The sequence below is a fragment of the Hippopotamus amphibius genome, chromosome 12 (genome assembly GCF_030028045.1).
Source record: "Hippopotamus amphibius kiboko isolate mHipAmp2 chromosome 12, mHipAmp2.hap2, whole genome shotgun sequence".
Taxonomy (NCBI): domain Eukaryota; kingdom Metazoa; phylum Chordata; class Mammalia; order Artiodactyla; family Hippopotamidae; genus Hippopotamus; species Hippopotamus amphibius.
Window position 1 is genome coordinate 76,121,499 of NC_080197.1, and position 24,202 is coordinate 76,145,700.

A 24,202-nucleotide genomic window follows, 5' to 3' on the forward strand; every position below is an offset into this window, starting at 1 on the left:
GCTCTGTTCTCTGTCTCCTGGTTTTCGACCCCTCACTCCCAATCCCGCTGTCCTCAGGTGCGGACACCTCTCCTGCACCGATGCTCTCCCTGTCTGCTGGCCACACGACCCAAGTCAGCCGTGGATGGTGGCGTCTGCTTCCCTCTGGGGGTGTCCTCACTTAACCAACCTTCTTCTTCTCTTTTTCCTGTCTTCCTTCTGACTTCAATATGTATACTTCTTCTCCTTTCTCTGGCTTATCGGTATAGCTAACGTTCTCCATCTCTTCGATTTGTATCTTGCTTCCTTTGTTTTTATCTCTGCTGGCTGATCCTTGGACAGAAGGTGAGCAAACTTTAATGCCTTTGATATTGCTTCTCTCCCCAGGACAATCCTTTTAGTGGGAAACGCAGAGACCTAGGAGAAATGTGCATCCTTCTTCTCTCCCCTCTTTGTCTTTCTTCTGCGCTGGCCTTCCATCCTTCCTTGCCCTCATGCTCTTCCATCCCTTCTTCCCTCTCCCTTTCACCTCTCTCCTGATGCCGCCTCCTAGCCTCCCTCTCTGTTCTTGGAGCACCTGTCCGCACCTCCCTCTCTATCACCTCCTCCTTCTCCTCATTCCCGGTCTCAGCCCCCAAGTAGTGCTGGTCCCTCTGGTCTCTGCGTGTCCTTCTGCAAGCTCATACCTGTGCGAACATAGTTCTCCTTATATGACACATCTGCCCTCAGAGCTTATGTGCCCCTGTCCACTAAACCTATTGGAAGTTACCATCCATTGTTTAGGAAGTACCTGCACTCGAATATGCAGATAAGATGAGTAGGACAAAGAGGTATTATGATGCAGCCACCTCTGAGTTGCCTTCCTTCTTTTTCTTTTTTGCATTTCTTTTTTTGTAATTTAAATATATTTGATGTATAATCTTGTGTAAATTTAAGGTGTACAACATGTTAATTGGATACACTTATGGATTGTAATATGATTGCTACTGTAGCAATAACTAGCATCTCTGTCATGTTATATAATTATCCTTTCTTTTTAGATATGTATATATACCTTATATAATAAGATGTATAAGACATATCTTATTATATATTATACTATTATAATTATATATTATATTATATATTGTATATATTATATATAAGCTATATCTCATATATAAGATATTGTTACATAATATCTTATATGTATCTTTGTGTGTGTGTGTGTGTGTGTGTGTGTGTGTGTGTGTAGTCTTCCTTATCCATTCACCCTTAGGTGGACCCTTAGGTTGTTTCCTGCCCTCCTCCTTTTTTATTTTGGAGGCACAGGGTGGTAAACACTGCATCAGACGAGTCCTTGGAAGACCAGGCTTCTGGCCTTGGTTCTGCACTCACTTGCTGTGTGATTTGGGGATGTCACTTCATCTTCCAGAGCCTCAGTTTCCTCGTCTGTGATGTGGGCATAGTGACACCTGCCCTGTTTTTCTTAGAAGGTTGTTGTATGGACCCAGTGCTTAACCAGTGCTATGGAAACACAAGAGTTCATTATTGTGTCTGTCTTCCCAAACATTTTTACACGTACTCTCAATTCCTAATTCCCCAGTCACCTTCCCTCCTGACAGAACAGGCAGCCAACACTGATGGAGCTCCCGGTGGAAGGGGTCTGTGGAGAGACCCTGAAGGGCTCAGAAACGATCTGAGCCCTCAGAGTTTACAGCCAAGGGCACGACAGGAAGAATACCCACACCCAGACATCCCAGCACTGATTAAATGCTGTGTCAGGTAGCAGCCTGTTAGCACAGCACAGATTCTGTCTGGGAGGATGCTGGTCCAGGGAGTCTGGGAGAGCAAAGCCAGGTGGTGGCCCCGATGAGCATCGGATGTAACAGAAAGAACTTTTCCCCACAGTGTCTAGGCCCCAGACTCCACACAGGTGGACCGTTCTGGCATCCTTCTGCGGGTTCAGCCACAGGGCCCCAGATCTCCTTTGTATTCACAGAATGCAGCGGCTTACAGTTGACCTCCCAGGAGGTGTCATAACCACGAGAGGGGAATATAACTTGGTATGCTGGGTGGGATGCCAATTCTAGGGGTAGGAGTAGGGATGGGGGTGGGGGGTTAAACCCAGTTCCAGGGGTGAGAAAGGAGCATGCAGTGAGGACGAGACAGGGCAGTCTGTGCAGGGCTAGCGCTGGGTCCAGTGGCGTTTTCCCCTCTTTTTAATGGGCTTGGGAAGTGACTACACTGAGAATACACCCCATTTGCAGAGAGCCACATCCTGGTGGTGGAAGGGGGTGGGGGGGGCAGGGAGGAAGACTGAGGCATGGGGTGGGGTCACTCAGCATCCTCCGGGCCGGTGGAGGCCGGTGGAGGTTTGGATCATAACTCAGCAGGGTCCGGAGAGACTGGGAAGACGGGGAGGAAATCGCAACATGGAGATCTCCAACCTGGACAAGTCCATAGTAACGCGTCCAGGGACATGGTGTCCCGAGCACAGATATTAACTGGGAGGGGGGATCTTGGAAGGAAGCCTCTGTTTTCCAAAAACAACAACAGAAGAGCCAGTATTTTGTGAGGGACATGCGGTGTCCTTGCACAGGCAGGGGGCGGGGAGGCCTCGCCTTTGGTCGCGAGCAGCCTGGGAAGGTTTGAAATGGGTGCTTTCTCACCTCTGCTCTTTACCAGCGTGGTCAATATCTATGTTTATTTCTCATTGACTTTTTTATATATGTGAACGAACACGCCACCTCCCCTCCCCCCACCACTCTCACCCCTGATGTTCAGTTAATTCTCCAGGTGCTGCCTCCAGGAGAGACAAGGCCAGGAATGGATGAGGACGAGGTAACAGAGTCTCTTGTGGTCACATTAAGGAAAGCATGTTCATCCCGCCAGAGTCCACTAAATTTGGAAGAAGGGACACGCCTGGGATGGGTGAAAATCACTTTTGTCCATTCTGTCAAAGCTTTTGTAGCCTTGTTAACGGAATGATTGGTATTACAGGGGTCACGTTGACTGTTCTCAGAAGCCTGTAAGGACTTTAGCTTACGAATCCTTTGCATGCATGTAGATGCTCTTCACGTCCAGCCAGTGGTACCTTTTCAGGAAAGCAGGCTCAGAGTGCCACTCATCTTCCAAACAGGAGTAATGAGCGTGTCACAGAGGCATAGCCTGTATTGTGACTGTTGTCGGTATTGTCATTCGTGTGTGATGTGTGTAGGGTGCACAGCGGGCACCGGATTGAGGCTGCTCCTTCCTGCTGGTTCCCTTCCCAGCAGCATCTGCAGTGTCGGGTCCAGTTCTGCCCAGACAGCCAGCAGCCCAGATATGCACTCGCTGGAGAGGCAGGAACAGATGGCCTCTGGACTACGTGCTGGGGATTCCTGTTTCCTAGAGCATGGGTCCTTGGGGTGTACGTAAACATAACGGCTCCATGTGCGAGGTCTGTGATGCGGTCACAGGGAGAGCCAGCAGGAAGACTGCTCAGGACCCACGGCGCAGGGGCGAGAGCTTGAAGGTGCCCGTTTCAAAGGGTGGACAGCAGGTGGGACAAGTGGAGCCCTTGGGCTCTACCCGGGGCTCTGCCTTCATGAATCTGGTTTAGTTGAGTCACGTCTCAGCCTGTTTCCCCAAACATGTCTTGAGATGGATTACAACCAAAAGCATCAATACAAATGGATCGTTTTGAAAGAGGCCAAATAAAAATGACTCATTAATTTGGGGGGAAGTAGGAAAATGCAGGGAAAATAATGATCATAGAAATAAAAAATAAGGATTATGGGCACAAGGGAGACAAATTCATTCTGAGCTTCCTGGTAGCCAAGGCAGAAAGGACCGTGGTTTAAATAATCTGCAGAAATAACATCTGTTTGATCAGAGGAGGAGAACGTTTTCCTGTTGCTAAAGCATAATTTTGTGTAAAGGATGTGAACAATATAAGGGACATATTTTCAGTAACGAGTTCATGTAAGGTGCTGGAATGTTCTTCCTATGGCCATTTCTTTTTTTTTTTTAAGAATTTTTATTGAGATACAGTTAACAGACAATAAACAGCATATATTTAGAGTGTACAATTTTATGTCCCAATCTCCCAATTCATTCCCCCCAACCCTCCCCGCTTTCCCCACTTGGTGTCCATATGTTTGTTCTCTACATCTGTGTCTCTGTTTTTGCCTTGCATTTCCTCTTTCATAGTTGTTAGCATTTGCCTTATGTATTGAGGTGCTCCTATATTGGGGGCATGTATATTTATAATTGTTATCTCCTCTTCTTGGATTGATCCTTGGATCTTTACGTAACGTCCTTTCTTGTCTCTTGTAATATTTTTTATTTTAAAGTCTATTTTATCTGATATGACTATTGCTACTCCATCTTTCTTTTGATTTCCATTTGTATGGAATATCTTTTCCCATCCCCTCACTTTCAGTCTGTATGTGTCCCTAGGTCTGAAATGGGTCTCTTGTAGACAGCATATATATGGCTCTTGTTTTTGTATCCATTCAGCCAGTCTGTGTCTTTTGGTTGGTACATTTAGTCCATTTATATTCAAGGTAATTATCGATATGTATGTTCCTAGTACCATTTTCTTAATTGTTTTGTTTTTGATTTTTTAGGTCCTTTTCTTCTCTTATGTTTCCCACTTAGAGAAGTTCCTTTAGCATTTGTTGTAGGGCTGGTTTGGTGGTGCTGAATTCTCTTAGTTGTTGCTTGTCTGTAAAGCTTTTGATTTCTCCATCGAATCTGAATGAGATCCTTGCTGGGTAGAGTATTCTTGGTTGTAGGTTCTTCCCTTTCATCACTTGAAATATATCATGCCACTCCCTTCTGGCTTGCAGAGTTTCTACTGAGAAATCAACTGTTACCCTTATGGGAGTTCCCTTGTATGTTAGTTGTCATTTTTCCCTTGTTGCTTTTAATAACTTTTCTCTGTCTTTAATTTTTGTCAGTTTGACTACTATATGTCTTGGCGTGTTTCTCCTTGGATTTATCCTGCCTAGGACTCTCTGCACTTCCTGGACTTGGGTAGCTATTTCCTTTCCCATATTAGGGAAGTTTTCAACTATAACCTCTCCCAATATTTTCTCATGTCCTTTCTCTCTCTCTTCTCCTTCTGGGACCCCTATAATGTGAATGTTGGTGTGTTTAACATTGTCCCAGAGGTCTCTTAGGCTGTCTTCAGTTCTTTTCATTCTTCTTTCTTTATTCTTTTCTGCATCAGTGATTATCACCATTCTGTCTTCCAGGTCAGTTATTCGCCCTTCTGCCTCAGCTAATCTGCTATTGGTTCCTTCTAGTATATTTCTCATTTCAGTTATTGTGTTGCATGTCTCTGTTTGTTTGCTCTTTAATTCTTCTAGGTCTTTGGTAAACTTTTTGATCTTTGCCTCCAGGCTTTTTTCAAAGTCCTGGATCATCTTCACCGTCATTATTCTGAATTCTTTTTCTGGAAGAGTGCCTATCTTCTCTTCATTTAGTTGTTTTTCTGGGGTTTTTTCCTGTCCCTTCATCTGGTACAGAGCCCTTTGCTTTTTCATTTTCTCTCTCTTTCTGTGGCTGTGGTTTTCAGTTCCACAAGACGAAATACTGCTGGTACTGCTTGATACTGCTGTCTGCCCTCTTGTGGAGGAAGCTATCTAGGAGCCTCCTGTGTGCTTCCTGATGGGAGGGACTGATGGTGGGTGGGCGGAGCTCAGTGAAACTTTAATCTGCTTGTCTGCCAATGTGTGGGGCTGTGTTCCCACCTTGTTGGCTTTTTGGCCTGAGGCTACCAGCACTGGAGCTTACAGGCTCTTTGGTGGGGCTAATGATGGACTCTGGGAGGGTTCACGCCAAAGTGCACTTCCCAGAACCCCCGCTGCCAGTGCCCCCGCCTCCTCAGTGAGCCACAGCTGCCCCCCACCTCTGCAGGCAACCCTCCAACACCAGCAGGTAGGTCTGGTTCAGTCTCCTATGGGGTCACTGCTCCTTCCCCCTGGGTCCTGGTGAGCACACTTTTTTGTGTGCCCTCCAAGAGTGGAGTCTCTGTTTCTCCCAGTCCTGTGGAGGTTCTGCAGTCAAATCCCACTGGCTTTCAAAGTCTGATTCTCTGGGGATTCCTCCTCCTGTTGCTGGACTCCCAGGTTGGGAAGCCTGATGTGGGGCTCAGAACCCTCACTTTAGTGAGTGGACTTCTGCAGTATAACTGTTCTCCAGTTTGTGAGTCACCCACCCAGCATTTATGGGATTTGATTTTAATGTGATTGCGCCCCTCCTGCCATCTCATTGCAGCTTCTCCTTTGTCTCTGGGTGTGGGGTGTCTTTTTTGGTGAGTTCCAGTGTCTGTCTGTCGATGGTTGTTCAGCAGTTAGTTGTAATTCTGGTGCTCTTCCCTATGACCATTTCTTAAACTGATTCTGGATAAAAACTGAGGATGTCATGTTCAAATGTGTTCAAGGAAGGCTGTGCTACTGAGTAACGTAGGTTAGCTTCTGATGAGCTAACTTGGTTCAAGGATAAAGGTTTGAGCAGGCATGTCATCTCAGGCTTTAATTCTCTCCATGGAATCCATGTTTTGAAATTTTGTTTAATCTACTAAACTGCATTTAGTAAGGAATAATTCATCTTCTCATTTCCATGAACTGAAAACATACAGAACTGCCATTAAGCATTTTCTGATAAGTGTGAGAAAATCAGTATTATCACGTTACACTAATGTAATTCCAGTTAAAAAGCAAAGAAACGTGACATTTTAGTTAGCTTGAGTGGCCCTTAGGAGGAGAATATTTATTCCATTAAGCTTTGTAAATTATCAGAAGCTGCTCTCAGTTACCTATTACTGGCTCTCTAGAGATTCTGATTTGGTAACCGTGGCTTTTGCAAATGTCCCACGGAAGGACCCTCCCCTGGGGCTTCTGGTGCCAACCCAGCTTCAGGGAGCACTCAGCCAGGTCAGGACCCAGGCACCTCTGCCTTCTTAGTTATCCAGATTTGAGGATTGAATTAGTAAGGTTTCTCTAGAGAAACAGAACTAACAGGGTGTGGTGTGTGTGTGTGTGTGTGTGTGTGTGAAATGAGGAATTGGCCCAGGAGAGTGTGCAGGCTGGGAAGTCCCAGGGTCTGTTGGCAAAGCTGGAGCCCCAGGAGAACTCATGGTGTAAGTTCCAGTCCAAACACCGACAGGCTCGAGGCCCAAGAAGAACCGATGTTTCATTTTGAATCTGAAGGCAGGAAGGGGCTAATGTCTCACGTCAGCAGGCAGAAGGAGTCCCCTCTTACTTGCACGAGGGTCAGACTTTTTGTTCTATTCACATTGCAGAGGGCCGTCTTCTTCACTTAGCCAGTCTTCTTCACGCATTCAGATGTTAATCACATCTGAAAATATCATCACAGACTCACCCAAAAGAACGTTCAACAAAGTGTCTAGGCATCCCCATGGCCCAGTCAAGCTGACACGTGAAATTAACCATCACGAGGCTTGTACTTTTAAGGTCTGTAATCTTCTTTGTAGTGGATTGAGTAGTGGTGTCCAAAAAAGACACGTCTCAGTCCTAAGCCTAGAATTTGTGAGTTTGATCTTATTTGGAAAAAGGGTCTTTGCAGATATAATTAGTTAAAGATCTCGAGAAGAGATCATCATGGACTTGGGGGGAGGGGGTCAAATCCAGTGACAAGTGTCTTTATAAGAGAAAGAGATTTGAGGCACACAGACACGGGGGAGAAGGCCATGTGGAGACAGGGGTGGAGACTGGAGCCGAGGAATGCCCAGGGCCATCAAATGTGGGGAGAGGCAAGGAGGCCTTTTCCTTAGAGCCTTTGGAGGGAACATAGCCCTGGTGACATCTTGATTTCAGACTTGTGGCTTTCACGACCGTGAGAGAGTAAACTTCTGTTGTTTCAAGCCACCCACTTTGTGGCAGTTTGTTATGGCAGCCCTGGGAAACTAATACACTCTTTCTGTGGGCAAGAATGACAAGGAGACAGTCCTGGACCTGGTTCTCTGGTCAGCTTGTTGCCTTGCTCTGCATTCCAGGAATCCACATTGCATCTTCTAAGATTGCTTGGAATAGGCTTGCTCACTTCTTGGTGCTGGGTTTTGGAGTTGTCTAGAGGAATCTTTGTATGAGGGTTCCTCCTGCATCTCCTTCGATGTCTCTGTCTTCCTCACATTCCATCCTGCTTTGATGTGATTGGAGAGTCGAGGAGAGGCTCAGCTTAGCAGGATGGTGGAAGGACACTTACTGTGGCTAAGAAGACCAGCTTATTCAATTCAACAACTGTTTTTCCATTTATAGTTCTGTTTCTAAGGATGATTGTTGGTTTAAGTGAAAGCTTCTGCCTCGGTAAGAGGTATCTGTAAATAAGGATGTTAGTATGTTTTAAAGCTTGAAACATTTCATCGTTCTTACCTTTGAGGAGAAAGATTCATAAAACTACTCTCAATGATCAATCAATCAATGATCAGTCAATCAAAACAAAATATCTGAAAATGAAAAACCTTGTAACCATAGATATAAGTTGATAAATAGATAATTAAATTGATTTTTAGATATAGCTAATGCTTCCTGTGTGCTCTGCGCTTTGATAAGAACCTTATATGCATTAATTGTTTTTATCCTTTCAACAACAGTATGCAGTAGGTACTAGCTTTAGCTCCATTTTATAGATGAGGAAACTGAGTCTCAGAGAGGTTAATAAACTTACCTGAGGTCACACAGCTTGAGGGAGATGGCTTGAGGACTCAAACTCATTTTGTCTGACTCCAAGGCCATGCTCCTACCCTGCCGCTTCACTGAAGAATCCATAACTGGGCTGGCGGTGGCAAGGTCTAGAACAGCATTTCTCAAAATGTATGCTGTAGAATATAGTCTTTTGCTTAAAAAAATTTCCGTGATCTGAAAAAATCTAGGAACACTAAATATTAAAATTTATCTGACCAATTAAAAGTTCTGAAAACCCTGCAGTAAAGGACATGGTATAGTTTTGTTCAACCCTTTTCCTGCCAAATGCCTGTTAATACCTTGGGGAGACAACGGTCTGCAGAACGTACTCTGGGAAATTCCATCCTGGATTAAATAATCCTAGGCTGGAAAGGCAAAGCACTGACATTTTTATTTTGTCATTGCTGTGGACTAGACCATATGCTGGGTTATAGTGTTCTCATCTGTAAGGAGTTTGGACCTTATATTCTCTGTCAAGGCTTTAAGTGCTGTGGCCCACATGTCAGCCAAATGACAGTTTGTGAGATTGTTAATTCTGTCCTCCTCTTATTGATTATAGCTCGGGAGAGATACCCCTTGGAGTTAGTCACACTCTGATTGGGTCCAAATATCTGAGTAAAAAATGTCCTACATCTGCTGCCCCTCCACGCTGTGGCTTAAGTGAGGCAGTACACTTAGCCTGTGGGTGCCTGTTCCTCATCTGGGTCACCCTTTGTCCCTGAGCCTGGTAACATCACTGGCTTTTCTCCGAGTTCTGCACATGCTGTCTTCCAAACCATGCCTTTCTGTGGAGTCTGCACTGAGCTCCCTGATTTAGACCCTCATCCAAAGGAGAGTACTTTGCTCCTTCCAGGGTTTGAGCTTTTTCAAATGCTTTAAACGTTTGCCTCTGGTCCTGGAAGGATCTGCCCATCCTCCCTAAATAAGCAATAAGAAACTCACTTTCCTCATGACCCTCCTTTGTTCTGTCAGCGAAATTGATCTCACCTTTTCTGGATTCTTAGTCAACCTATAGTTAGTATTTTTCTCGCCCATTAGTTTTTCTCTAGCTGCTTTGGATGCCTTACTCTTTTGCCTCCAAATGTACCATAAGCCCCCCAAGAGCAGGAACTATAGTTTGTATCCTGTGTAGTCCCTGCAAACTCTAGAGTGGTGTTACATAATAAATACTCATTGATGCCAAATCATTCTTGCTCCCCCAGCCCCAGGATTTGGGGGCTGTGGTCCATAGGACAGTGGTAGGGGGTTTTAGCTCACAGCTGTAATACAGTCCAGGCAAAATTCAGGAACAGAGTCAGATTCTTTTTCCCTCCTCACCTTGACTGTCTCCTTCCTTCAAGTGGTGATTTAATTCCTCTTTGGGGCTATTTTGATAGTTTAATGACTCCTCCCTGGTGACCAGACAGTAAAAAGCAGGAGAAACTCCATGAGCTTTATTAAGGATGGAGATCTTATTACAGATCCTTGTCCTGGGAGAAGGGCCTCTGTCTACTCAGCCTTCAAGATGCCTTTCAGGACAGATTCTTTTGATTATCATCGTAGATGAGTTTTGAGTGAAGCAGCGCTGTGGCCGGTTCACACTGGTCGGCTGTGGGTGGGGTCTCCCCTTGTTGTCACCACCTGTTCCCAAGCCTTTTTTTTTAAGATTTATTTTATTATTTATTTATTTTATTTTTGGTTGTGTTAGGTCTTCATTGCTTTGTGCGGGCTTTCTGTAGTTGTAGAGAGCAGGGGCTACTCATTGCAGTGGCTTCTCTTGTTGTGGAGCACAGGCTCTAGGCACGCAGGCTTCAGTAGTTGCAGCCCATAGGCTCAGTAGTTGTGGTGCACTGGCTTAGTTGCTCCGCAGCATGTGGGATCCTCCTGGCCCAGGGATCGAACCCATGTCCCATGCATTGGCAGGCGAATTCTTAACCACTGCGCCACCAGGGAAGCCCCAAGCATTTGTTTTTGATAGTGATGCAGCTAAGAGAGTCGGGTTTATAGTTGATATCTTTATGGACTTTTTGGTGCCTGCTCTTTGATTGGTATTTAAATGGGCTGGAAAGAGTGCAGAACGCTTCGACTTATTCTTGTTTGCTTTCTGTAATGCTTCTCATTTTCAAAACTCAGAAGAAAATAATCGGTGCCACCTCCGTGCTGTGGTTTCCGTGCGGAACCTGAGATGGCTCCTGGCCACCTTCTGGACGTACACGCAGGCCTAGCAAGACCGCAGGCCATGGGCTGTTAGCAGACAGGCCTGACTCAGGGCTCACAAACAGTGACTCCAAAAACATGAAAATGTAACGGGAAGTGAACTTGAATTTTCTAAATTGAGTTGTTTTTAGGCTTATGATTGAAAAAAATTGAAAGAGAAGTGGTGGTTTTCTTTTTGAAAGCCTCAAGGCATGTTCAACTGAACTGGGGCAGTGCATGCCAGATGGCCTGGCTGGGACCTGGACCGTGGACCCCGTGCTGATGGGCTGAGAGAGGAGGGCAGTGGGCAGAGTTTGTCATCCAATGTGGGGCTCTTCTGAGGGTGAGAGAGCTACTAGTAATCCTGCCAGGACAACAGTAGTAAACCAGGACTGTTCTGAGTAACTGGGAAGCTCAATAGGAGATGTGGGGGCGGGGGGCCCAGCGTGGCCGTGGCTGTCCCTGTGGGTGGACGGGAGGGGCCCGTGGAAGGAGAGGGGCAGAGGAGGAGGAGGGGTGGTCAGCTTCTGGTACCTGGGGCTCACGAGCAGAGTTCTTACCCAGGAAGAACTGGGCTCAGTGATGTGCTGGTTCATAACAGCTCTTGAGATCTGATACATTTTTCAGAAACTCTGCAAGCTGATTGTTGTAGCATTGATGGTTGAAATTGGCCACGGTGGGCATATTTACACCAGAGCAATCAGTGAAGGTTCCAAACCAGCCACCTGACCCTTCACGCCCAGGTGGTTGGTAAGCGTTTCCCAGCTCACCATGGATTGGAGCCCCGAGAAGGGGGACGGGGTACACAGAGTGCCACCGTGGACTAGAGCTGTCCTGTGGGGGGACAGGCCGGAACCCGAGGGTGTTGTGTGATCCCTGCTGCAGACATTAAAGTGCCATTGCTCGGAGAGGGGCCGGCAATGACAGTGTCTCTGCAGGGACTCTAAATGGGTGCTGTCACCTCTGATGCAGAAAGGAGCTTGCTCACTCTGCCCTGGTCACATGATCTTCCAAAATACCAAACCTGTTTTCCTCTCAGGGCCTTTTGCTGCTCTTCTCTCTGCCTGGGGACCTCTAGATACTCACAGGACGCACTCCTCTGCCTCACCGGGGTCTCTGCCCAGACAGACATCCCCGACCACCCTATGTGAAGCGGGCCTCCGTCTCTCTCCATCCCCTTCTCTTGTTTTTTTCTTTCTAATACTCAGCACTGCTGGATACTGAGTAGCCTATTTGTATGTTTGTTTTACTGTCTGTATCCATACTACACTGGAAGCTCCAGGAAGACAGGGGTTTGGTTTTGCCCTGTCTGCAGCTCCTAGAACGGGGGCTGGTACAGAGCAGGTACTAAGTCTGTCTTTGTTGATGAATGAAAGAGTGGATCACACGTGCCAGGCCTGATCCATTGGTGGTGGCTTACTGGAGAGTGATGCTGAGGTGTGTTCCGAGGCTCCATTAAAGGGCATTGGAAGGAGTGCTGTGATCCCTCAGAGTTCACTTTGGGGGTTGGGGAGGCAGCACCATAGTATAGGTACCATAGCGGCCATCCCTGAGCTGGGTCCTCAATAGCCCCTTCAGTTACCAAAGCATTTAGGAAGAGTCTTATTATACCTAATTATACCATTATATATAATGGGCTGTGTCTAAGGGGTCCTAGCCCTCTGAAAGGTCACATTTTTCATCCATCATCCATCCATCCATCCATCCATCCATCCATCCATCCATCCATCCCTCTATCCACCCAGTGAATAGTTATTGAATATTGCTATGTCTGAGATACTCTGGTGGACGCTGGTGATGCAGTGTTGACTACAACTGGTCCTGGCCCCATGTGGCTTCGGTGTGGGGAGGATTCAGAAGTTAAGTAGCTGGTGATGAACTGGGAGGCACAAACAGAAGAAAAAGGCACCAACAGAAAAAGGGCAGAGAGCCAACCAGAGGAGACTAATTTAGATGAAGGGGGGTGGGGCAGGGTGCGAGAAGGGGCCATTTGAACTGACACCTGAGGGCTGGGTAGGAGTTTACCAGGTGGGGAGGGCAGGTGAGAATCTTCCTGGAAGAGGGAAGGACATGTCCTCCCGCCCCAAGTTAAGATAACCCTGACCTGTTTGGGGAACTGGGAGGAAGCCAGTGTATGCAGCGTGGAGACTGGGGGGCTGAGGGGGGTGGGGGCGCTGAGCTTGCAGCAGAAGGCAGGAGGCATGGCTTCCAGGGAGCTTATCAGCCATGTAAGTAGTTTCGATTTTATCCCACATTTTGAAAGTCAGCAAACATTCATTCCTGTGTAGAGGACATACTGCAATGGAATTACAAACCATAAGTGAATCCAGAGTTAGACCTCAGAGAATGTGCATTTTGTAAACATGTCACTGTCTGCATTCGGCGAGGCCATGGACAGGAAATTGACCTGTAGGCACAGGGTGGGGTGGAGGGACTGGTGAGCTCCTGTTCTTGGTGCGCACATGGAGGCTCCTTTGGGCTCCAGGATGCAGCTGAGCTGAGTGGCTCCTGGTGCTCTTCGCATTCGGATTGGTCGGTGTTTAACACCCACTCTTGTGGGTAATTGGGCTTGTGCACGGAACTCTTCAGGTCCGGGTGCAGTGCATGCGTGTCTGCGTGCATGCCTCCCTCTCTCTGTCCTATCAGGCGCTAGCGGGGCTTGAGAACAGTAGATGTATTCTGCTGCATCTTTGGCTTCTCTTCCTTGTAGCTTCTTTAGTGCAGAGGCGTCCATCCGCCAGCTTATGGGGCCACCTTCTACACTCTTTGGCTTCCCTGTGTGTCTGAGCCTTTTGAAGTGAAAGGTGAGCAGGTGATCATCTTCAGCTCAGTCAACCCTCAGTTGTCCAGTGACCAGAGGTGCAGAGGAAGGCACAGAAACGTTGGAAGGGGAAGACAATCTGGATTAGTGTCTGTTGGGCCTCGGGGTGTAAGCAGACATGTGTTCACAGCTGGGCTGACTCTCCATATTTATGCCTGATTGCTGTCCTTACCGCTGACTTTTCCTATGAGTTGCAGAAAGAGGCCTTCTTAGATCACTACAGTAATGAGGGACTCATGGGTAATCAAGATTATTTTGTTTTGAACTCATATGGTTATTCCTTAGCCTTGATCTTTGCGGGGGAGGGGGGGATGTCATTGGATCTCCTAATGTTTGCGTGACATTGGGCATTTTAGTAAAACTTTCTGTGCCTCAGTTTCTTTATCTGTAAAATGGGGACAGCAGCCTGTATCTGTCTGTGATAGACAATCACTGCAGCCTCGGTTCCTTGCATCCCGGGAAGAAACATAATTCCAGTGCAGGAAGGAAACAAATTAGCCCTGAGACCACACTGCCGTGCCCCTCTGGAGGGGAGAGGCTGAGGGAGACGTGGGGAGAAAAGAAGTAAGGAAAGAAGGAATCTTAGTAAACCTCTTAGCCTGTGACAGTGAGGCCAAAGTGGGCTTTTATGAGAACCACATTTGAGCCCTGGAATAAAAAAATTAGAGCAACATACTTTAAAAATTATTTTGATTTTAAGCACATGAAAGGCGTATCGTGTACCCGGGGAGGGCATAATGAGGGACAGCTGGCGAACATGTGTCTTGCTATTTCTGAGGATGTTCCTAATTCTCCGATGTCCAAGAATAACAGTAATAATGATGCCTGTGCTGATTGTATTAATAATACTAAAGAGGATCGGGGCGCCTTTCCTGGACCTTGCGGAGCACAGGGCAAGAGCAGGGCTGCTGGCTTGGTGGGGGCTGAGAGGGAGCTCTGGCCCACTTCCTTCCCAGGGACCACAGAGCCCTTCTAAGGATCAGAGGTTTGAGAAGAGAGCCTAGATGAGGGGGTCCAGAAACCCAGGTTCTGAGGCCTGGTCTCACCCCTGACGCTGCCAGTTCCCTGCCCCTCTGACTCTCAGTTTCCCCGTCGGTAGCATAGCGATGCGAAGGCGGCGGGCAGGCCTGGCTTATAGAGTCTTCGTGGACCCTGGTGACGTGGAGCCTGTGGGATTCCAGTGCTGAGCATCCTGTGTGTGGAGGGGTCATCCTCACTGCCCGGCTTCTTCAGCTCTTGGCACAATCAACCCCCAAACTCAGCGCCTGGCACCCAGGAGATGCCCAGATATGTTTGTGCTGTGAATGTATGTTTCTTTTTCATTAAATGTCTAAAGCCAAAGAAGGTTAAACTCGGATAGTGCTTTAAAAGCCATTTAGTCAAGTTCTGTCTTTTCTGATTTGTGAAATGGGTCTGGAGTGGTGCTCAGCCTCGGGCTAATTATCCCCACTGCTGAGTGGACCCCAGGACTCTACCCAATGCCCCGCGAATGGTGAGTGTTCCATCCGGGCTGGTGGGAAGAGGGGCCGTTCCCCACCCTTGAAGATGGTTTTTCTCCAGCACCCAGTGCTCAGGGAGGACTGTCTGCAGGGTTCTTCCTGAAGCTCTCTTCTCTTGGCTGCTCTGTCTTGGAAGCTCTGGTTGCCCTGGTCTCCACAGACCTGTAGCTCTGGCTCCTCAGCCCAGGGAGTGTGCTGGGCTCCATCTGGTTCCCCTTCCTGCCCCACAGCCCTGGACCTCTCTCTGGGCTGGAGAGAGCCCAGGACTCCCCTGCTTGTTTCCGGTCTTTCGGGAAGTCATTGTTGCCCGATGTCCGGTATCTTGAAAACTGCTTTCTTAGTCTGTTTGCGCTGCTCTAACAAAATACCACAGCCTGGGGGCTTGTATACAACAGAGCTCTATTTCTCACAGTTCTGGAGGCTGGAAGCCTGAGACCAGGGTACTAGCGTGGTTGGGCGAGAGCCCCCTTCCAGCTTCGTAGCTGGCACTTTCTTGCTGTGTCCTCACGTGGAGGAAGGGGCTGGGAGTGCTGTGGGGTCTCTTTTATAAGGGCACCAATCCCATTCATGGTGGCACCACCCTCATGACCTAATCACCTCCCAAAGGCCCCACCTTCCAATACCCATCACATTGGGCATCAGGATTCAGGATATGAATTTTGCAGGGACACAAACATTCCAACCACAGCAACCACTATTTCATGTTGTTTGTTTGTTTGTTTGTTTTTTGTCTGGGTGTTTTGGTTGGTTCAGGTGGGGTAAATCTGGCCCCTGTTACTCCATCATAGTGGGAAGTGGAAGTTCCCCATTTCTCTCTTTAAAAATGAAGAACCTGAGAGGGAAAGCGACTTGCCCAGAGTCACACAGCTCATTAGTGTCAGCAAGGACCAAGACTCCCTATTCATTATTGTGCTCCTTCTGTGTGCCAGGCATGCAGGGTGTGCTCCCTGCTCCCCAGACGCCCACAATCTGTTGGGGAGACAGATGCGTGAACCATGAGTTAGAGCAGAGGGTGGCAGATGTTATGACACAGATATTCATTCACAAGATGCTAAAGAAGCATGACAGCAGATGGGTGGCTAAGGAAGGTACCTGGGAGAGCTGGTAGTTGAGCCTGGTGGAGAAGGAAAGGAGGGTAATCCAGGTGGAGAAGGAGGGGGACGTTCCAGGAATAGGTACAACACGTGCAAAGACACGGAGGCAGGAAGCAGGTCCTTTGTCCTGCAAGCTTAGCATCCATGGTATCATGCACGGGGCCGCCTGCTGTGTTTGACTGTGGTCATGGGCTGGGCTTAGTCCCGCAAAGTCCCTGGAGTCTGGGAAGTGGGTCGTGGTGTCCGTCTGGGTGTGTGTGTAGGGCCTCCGTCAAGGCTGTGTGGTGGAGGTCGCCTTGACGGTTCTGGTGGGGCTCTGGCCTTCTGCACCATTTACATTTTTCCCGGAGGTAAATGCTGCCATTTGCAGGGATTTGGAGCACCCCCCGCCCCGCAACTTCAAGGAACAGGCAGAATTTATCCTGGTCCCATTCCACCATTCCTGATCCCTCCAAAGACATGCCACAGGCTCCATTCTCTTTATTATTTATTTATTTATTTATTTATTTATTTATTTATTATAACTTTGTTTATTGGCTGTGTTGGGTCTTCGTTGCTGCACACGGGTTTTCTCTAGTTGTGGCGAGCGGGGGCTACTCTTAATTGTGGTGCATGGGCTTATCATTACGGTGGCTTACCTTGTTGCAGAGCACAGGCTCCAGGTGCATGGGCTTCAGTAGTTGCGGCATGTGGGCTCAATAGTTGTGGCTCGAGGGCTGTAAGTGCAGGCTCAGTCATTGTGGCACTTGGGCTTAGTTGATCCGTGGCATGTGGGATCTTACTGGACCAGGGATGGAACCCGTGTCCCCTGCATTGGCAGGCGGATTCTTGACCACTGCACCACCAGGAAAGTCCCCCATTTCCTTTAGCCCGATCCTCCAGGGAACTCTGCCAGACCACTGCTAAGAGGAGGGTGAAGACCAGCTTGGAGGTGCTTAGCTAACCTTCTGCCAGGACGAGGTCCTGAGGCAGATGCTGGGTTGTTAATCCTCACGGACTGAATACAGGCCCTCCAGGCCTCTGCTGGGGCTGGGCTCCTGAGTGCCTTTGGAGCTGGCGGGGACAGGTAGGGAACCTTTCATCCGGCCAGTGCCTTTGGGTTGTAGCTTTATTCTCCAACTGGGTTTCTTTTTACCAAGGCCTGTTCTGTCCCTAGCTTGGGTCCTGCAGTGGCAGCAACTGCTGTCATCAACCCTGGGTCCCCAGAGATTTATCATTCGGTCATTCGTTTAACCACAGGGGATGGTTTGGACAGCGTCCTGCCTTCATGGAGATTGTCTGGTGGGGCAGTTAGACATGAATCAAATAATCATTCAAATAAATGTAAAGTCACAACTGTGATACGTGCTGTGAAGGAGAGACATTTGGGTCCATGAAGTGCTATGAAGATGGGAATTGACCTTGTCTGGAAGCCAGGAATGACTTCCCCCCAGAAAGTGACAATTGCGTGAGAACTCAAGTGTGAACTCAATTGGTGAGAGGGAGGGAGGAGATGCAGGGTGTGAAGTGCTAAAAATACTGCACCAGGCCGGCGGCTGGGTACAGTGAGCAAGGGATTGTGGGGCTGGGAAAAGGTGAAGCCTTCTACAGGGCCCCCCGGGCTGTGTTGGGAATTTGGGTTTTTATCGTAAGAGCAGTGGGTAACTGTTAAAGACTTTTTCTCAGGAGGTGACATGATCAGATTTTTGCTTCAGGAACATCACTCTGACTCCAACGGGACTGAATTAGAGGTGGATAAGAGTAGGGTTGCCAGATAAATTACAGGATGCCTAGTTAAATCCAAATTTCAAATAAACAATACTTTTTTAGTATAAGTATATCCCAAACTGCACAGGACATACTTATACAAAATTATTATGTTTCTTTTTTTTTTTTAAATCTATTTATTTATTTGGCTGCACCCGTTGCTGCATGTATGTGGGACGTAGTTCCCTGACCAGAGATCGAACCTGGGCCTCCCACGTTGGGAGCCTGGAGTCTTACCCAGTGGGGCACCAGGGAAGTCCCTATTGTGTTTCTTGTATAGTTTTTTTAAATATAAGTATGCTTCCAAATGTTGCATGGGAATACTTATATTAAAAAATTATTTCATTAAAAATTAAAATCCATTGTTTACCTGAAATTCACATTTAACCAGACATCTTGCATTTTTATTTGTTAAATCTGGAAGCCCTAAGCAAGAGAGGTGGGAGGCCAGGTATTGCTGTAGTTGAAGGCTCCTTAGACTAGGAAACCAGAGGTCGACATGGGGAGAAGTGGACAAAAGAGAAATACCTTCGGTTGGTCCAGGTCTGTCATTTCAAGGCATCTGGAACATAGAGTCCATCAGCTTCCCTCCTGTTCAGAAACTTGAATTTCCATGTACATGCCATTTAAAGACGCACAGTTATAGGTATGATGAACACACTGCAGTCTCAGTGCAGGACACAGAACTGGTCTGGACCTGCCCTAAATGACCTATAAGACATGACCTATGGGACATGACCTATGGACGGGGTAAGGGGTCATCTTTATGCCCCCGTCCCTCCAGGCCCAAGGATGCCCCAGAGGGGAGCTCTCTGCATTGCCGTGACCGCTGGCAGGAGGGCCAAGAACTCTATGACAACAGAAGCAGTAGCGTAACTTGCACACTGTTTTTCCCAGACGATCACTCATGTTTTGGCAGAGGCAGCAGTAGAGTAAAGCAGTCAAGGTCGCAGGCTCTGCCACAAGGTTCCCAGGCTCCAGCACTTATTATCTGGTTGACACTCTCTGTGTGATCTTGACTGAGATTCTTAACCTGTTAACCTATCTCATCTTGAAGATTAGTGCTGATGGAAAGAGAAAAACAAATACCATATGCTAACGCATATATAAGGAATCTAGAAGAATGGTGCTGATGAACCTAGTGACAGGACAGGAATAAAGATGGAGACGTCGAGAACAGACTTGAGGACAAGGGTTGGGGGGGAAGGGGAGGCTGGGACGTACTGAGAGAGTAGCAGTGACATATATATGCTACCAAATGTAAAATAGATAGCTAGTGGGAAGCTGCTGCGTAGCACAGGGGGATCAGCTAGGTGCTTTGTGAGGACCTAGGGGGGTGGGATGGGGAAGGTTGGAGGGGATATAGGGATATATGTATACATGTAGTTGATTCACTTTGTGTACATCAGAAACTTACACAACATTGTAAAGCAATTATACTCCAGTAAAGATGTATTAAAAAACAACAAAAACTAGGGGGCAAAAACAAATGTCCTCTAATTGGTGAGATACAGCAATAAAAAAGAACAGACTACTGATAAAAAAAAAAAGATTAGTGCTGATGTACATCAAGAGCCGGGCGTATAGGAGATGCTTAGAAGTGGTCTGTGCTCCTAGAAGTAAATGGTCCTCTCATTTCAGAAGGCTGGCTCCTCCTCCTTGGCATGCAAGCCAGCTTGATGAATTTCGCTTCACAGCTCTGATGCTGTCCTCGTTCACACCCTTCTCTGACTTTTCTATGCGTTTTGATTTAATTTCAATTACAGAATTAACACAGTTCTAGTAAACAAAGAAACCAAAGTCATGAAAGTATTGATATATTAACTAAGGTTAACAGCTTCCTTTCACTTCCGACCCCACCCCACTGTCCATCCCATGCACTGGCCTCCGTGTACCTTTCTTCCGGAACCGCTGTGGTTCCTCTATCAGAACCCCGAGCGCCAAAGAACCAGGCCACTTAACCCTTCTTAAATCCAGCTTGAACTACGACTACTTTTGTGTTTGCTTGGAATGTCTTTGCCAATATCTGTTCAAGCCTTATTCATTAAAAGTATTTATAAGGTAAGATTAATAGAAGTATGCTCAAAGAAGGTAAAGCATGTGTAGAGGCTAAAAATAAATGCCCATCACTCAGGAAGTGACTAAACAAATAAGGACTCATATCGACTGTGTAATACGGTGCCTCCATGAGGGTAGTTCTACATGGACTGACCTGGGAAAATATGTCTCTGGGATATACTGCTACACAAGAAAAGCAAATTGTTAGAACAATATGTGAAATACGATCACAGGTGTGTCTGGAAAGGGCTTCAGTTGTGTGTGTTTGGAGAGAGTAAGTATAAAACATACTCCAAAATGTTAACAGAGGTTTTCTCTGGAGGGGAGGGTGGGATGGAATTGGAAGTGAAAGGAAGCTGTTAATGTTAATATACTTTTATGGTTTTGGTGTCTTTTTTTTCTTTTTCTTTTTCTTTTTGGCACGGCATCTGGAGTCTTAGTTCCCCGACCAGGGATCAAACCCGTGCCCCCTGCAGTGGCAGTGTGGAGTCTTAACCACTGGACTGCCAGAGAAGTCCCTGGTTTTGGTTTCTTTGTTTGCTAGAACTGTGTTAATTTTGTAATTGAAATTAAATCAAAATGCATAGAAAAGTGTATTAGAAGAAATAAGCTGGGTTTGTGTTTCAGTTGTTAGATTAGGGAGGTTCTCCCCCTTCCCCCCTGATGATTGTGGTTTTATTAAAGAACAGAAAAGCAAGCAAAAGAAGATTACCTTTCTGTTCAAGTCCAGCAGACATGCTGCTCCCTTTGTGAACCACTTTTCTGATTCCTCCGCTGGATGTGCTGTCTCCTTTCTCTGAGCCCTCAACGCATTTTGTGTGTCGTTTGTGACATTTATCTCCATTGATTTACAAGTGTTTGCGCATGTTTTACAACCTCTCTAGATTTAAGCATCTTGAGGCTATCATGATAGAGAACACAACCAGCTCTCAGGTCGGAGGATCTGGATGTGGCTCTTGTTCTCGTCATCTGCTGCAGCAGCAGGACAAATTCGCCCCAACTTGGTCACTAAGACACAGTCATTTTATTCTATGTTATGAATTTTTGCTCAGTATGTTGTGCAGAGCCAGACGGGGTGATTCCTCTGCTCCACGTGGTGTCGGCTGGGGTCATGGTGGTATTTGGCTTGGAGTTGAGCTGGACAGGAGGGCCCAGGAAAGTCTCCCTCAAATGATTGATGCTTGGCGGGCAGCCAGAAGGCTGGGTTCAGCCTCATCCTTCCCTTGTCTGAGTCCTCTCAGCATCTCTCCATGGACTTCCTACAGGTGGTCAAGAGACAAGGCAGACCAAGGCAGAAGCTGCCCATCTTATAGGGTGAAACTGGCATAGTGTCCCTTCTGCTGCACCGGTCAGGCAGCCACAGAGCCCACCCAGACTTAAGGGGGTGGGAACAGAGGTGCCAGTTCTTGAAAGGAGAACTTGTGTAAACAATTTGTGGCCATTGTTAATCTATCATAGCTTTGCTATGAGAAGTACAACCTCTGTGTCTCAGTGATAACATCCGTAAGTTAGAAAGACCAGAAGCTATAATGTATGCAGATGTACTCTGTGAGTTATGAAAAACCATGGGTACTATAAATGCCAGGGATTATCTTGGTACTAACTCTGTGCTTTTTACTCAAGGCAGGTACTCATTAGGTGCTTAGTACTTTGAAAGCAGACATTTATCAGGTATTTCCTAAGAGGAGCACTATGGAAGTGATGCTGGGTGGTCACATAGGGGTGTGGTCTAGTGGCAAAGTACAGACTTGGGGTGGGTTGACATGAGTTAAATCCAGGCAGTCACCCAGTTACTCTCTGTGTGACCTTTGTTGACTCATCTCACGTTTCTGAGCCTTGATTTCCTCGTGATAGCAGGAGAATGCTATTATCTAGCAGTGTGCATTGGAGCTCATTTGGGTAAAGCACTTAAGCAGGGTGACAGTCACACAGTAGGTCTTCTGTGATGATATAACCAAGCCGTATAGAAAGTTTGGACTCCTCACTGCACTCCTCCTTCTCTGCACTGGTCACCTCCATTTGCACAAATAATTGAGGGGGTTCACCACCTTGTGAGAGCAGTGGAGGAAGGGCAGGACCCTTCTGATGGCTTTCCCAGTCTCATCCTCTCCCCAGAGTGTCCCTTACAGGGGATCTGAGCCCCCTGCAGCTCTGGCTGTGAGTCCTTCTCCTCTGAGGGTTGGATGTGGCCTCCTTCTCACACCTGTGGCTTTGCCTTTGTAGACGTACGCGATCAAGGCAGAAGGCAGCATCGCGAAGACATTCAACAAGATCCTGCAGAAGCTGAGCGCGCCCCTGAAGCCCCGAGTGCCTGAGCACAGTAACAACAGGATGAAAAACCTCTCCTACCCGTTCTCCAGGGAGAAAATGTACCTGTGAGTGTTGGAGCTTCGGGGGTGGGGCTGTGCGGGGAAATGGGGAAGCGCATCAGACACCACTCAGTGCCTCAGCTCATGACTGGGTGTCCCGGTGCCTGGGAGGTGGGGAGGAAGGCTGCTCTCAGGGTGGACTGTTCCCCATGTCTGCCTTCTGAATCCCCTTCCCTGAACAAGATGATCTCAAATAGCTCCTGAATATTCGTCCAGCGGCTCTTGGGGAAACCTGCCGTTTTAGTCCTTTTGCATGGTGGATGGAGAATCAGGGAGCAGACCACCAGAAACTTTGGGACTCTGTGAACAAAATGGCCCCATACCTGTTTACCTTCTTCAGGGGGACCGCTCTGCCCTGTTCCCAGTCTAACAGGGTTTCCACGTATTGTGATAACCCAGAGAGACAGTGGGTGAAGCTTCTCGATGTCTGTCTTCTCAGCTACCAGCTTATGCCCTCACTGACCCTGAGGAGACCCCCTCCCCGCACCCCACCCTGCGGGAGGGGATAAGAGCTCTTCTTGGGGATGGCTATTTGGGAAGCCTTTGGAAGGGGGAGTCGTGATTGGGAAGTGACAGGTGCAGAAGCCAAGCGCTGATTCTGTTTTAAGAGCTAACGAGAAAATAGAGTATCAGGAGTGATAGGAGACAGAGAGGGAAAGGAAGGGGCTTGGGAAGGCACAGAAGGTATAGGATCTGTCCCTTTGGAGGAGATAGCATTGGTGGGTTGTGTTTCTGCCGTTCATTGGGTACCATCTCCACCCATCTTTGCCATATTAGATAACAATTCTGTATATGTACGTATGCTCCCTCATTGAATTCCTACCCCCTAATGATTCTGGTACCAATTCTGGTCACCAGTTCCCATGTGTGCAGATTTCCCCACACCACCAAGAAATTCTCTGACACCAGCTGGGTGTCCTACAGTTCAACTGAGTTCTGACACTAATTACCTGAAAATAGCATCACATTGCCCAGGCTCAGGGTGCAATGTCACAAGACTGCTCCGTACTTCAGATGCCTAAGCAAGTTCAAGTTGTTACCTGTGCTTCTGACCGACTGGCTACAGTCAGAGGTTCCTATGATCCCCTTCTTGGGTTTGCTTAATTTGCTAGAGTGGCTTCCAGAACTCAGGGAACCAGTTTACTCGCTAGATTACCTGTTTATTACAAAGGTGGTTAAAGGATACAGACAGGTGAAGAGGTGTATAAGGCGAGGTCCCAAACAAAGGAGCATCTGTCCTTGTGGGGTTTTGGGCTGAGCATGAAAGCGTTCTGATTCACCAACCCAGAAGCTCTTCAGACCTCATCCTTTTGGGTTTTTTTATGGAGGTTTCATTCCATAGGCGAGATTGATCAAATCACTGGCCATTGTTGATTGATTCAACCTCCAGTCCTGCTCTGCTTCCCGGAAATCGGGGGGTAGGACTGAAAGTTCCACCCATCTATTCCTGGTGGTTTCCCTGGCAACCAGCCCCATCTTTAGCAGCTTTCCAAAAGTCACCTCATTAACATAAACTCAGTGGTGGTTGAAAGGGGCTTATTATGAATAACAAGATACCCTTTTCACCTTATGGCTCTGAAGTGATTTTAGAAACTGAGGATAGGAGACCGCATACTATAACAAATGGTCCCAATGATCTTATAGCTCAGAAAGTTCCCAGGGTTTGCGCAGCTGTGAGCACAGTGGATGAAAACCAAAATATGTATTTATTATAAATCACAATGTCACACTCCTGTTGTGAAGAGGCCGTCCAGATAGAACTATCCCTGTACTATAGAGAGGAAAC

At 47.3% G+C, this 24,202-nt stretch overlaps 1 protein-coding gene across 8 annotated transcripts in view; it reads left to right on the forward strand.

Moving 5' to 3' along the window:
* ANO2 (anoctamin 2) overlaps positions 1-24,202 on the forward strand; it is a 357,498-nt gene that overhangs the window by 81,953 nt on the left and 251,343 nt on the right. For all 8 annotated transcript variants that reach the window (XM_057702096.1, XM_057702095.1, XM_057702097.1 and 5 more), the window contains one exon: positions 22,271-22,422. In XM_057702096.1, coding sequence (XP_057558079.1) covers positions 22,271-22,422 — 152 coding nt within the window. The remainder of the gene's footprint in view (positions 1-22,270; positions 22,423-24,202) is intronic.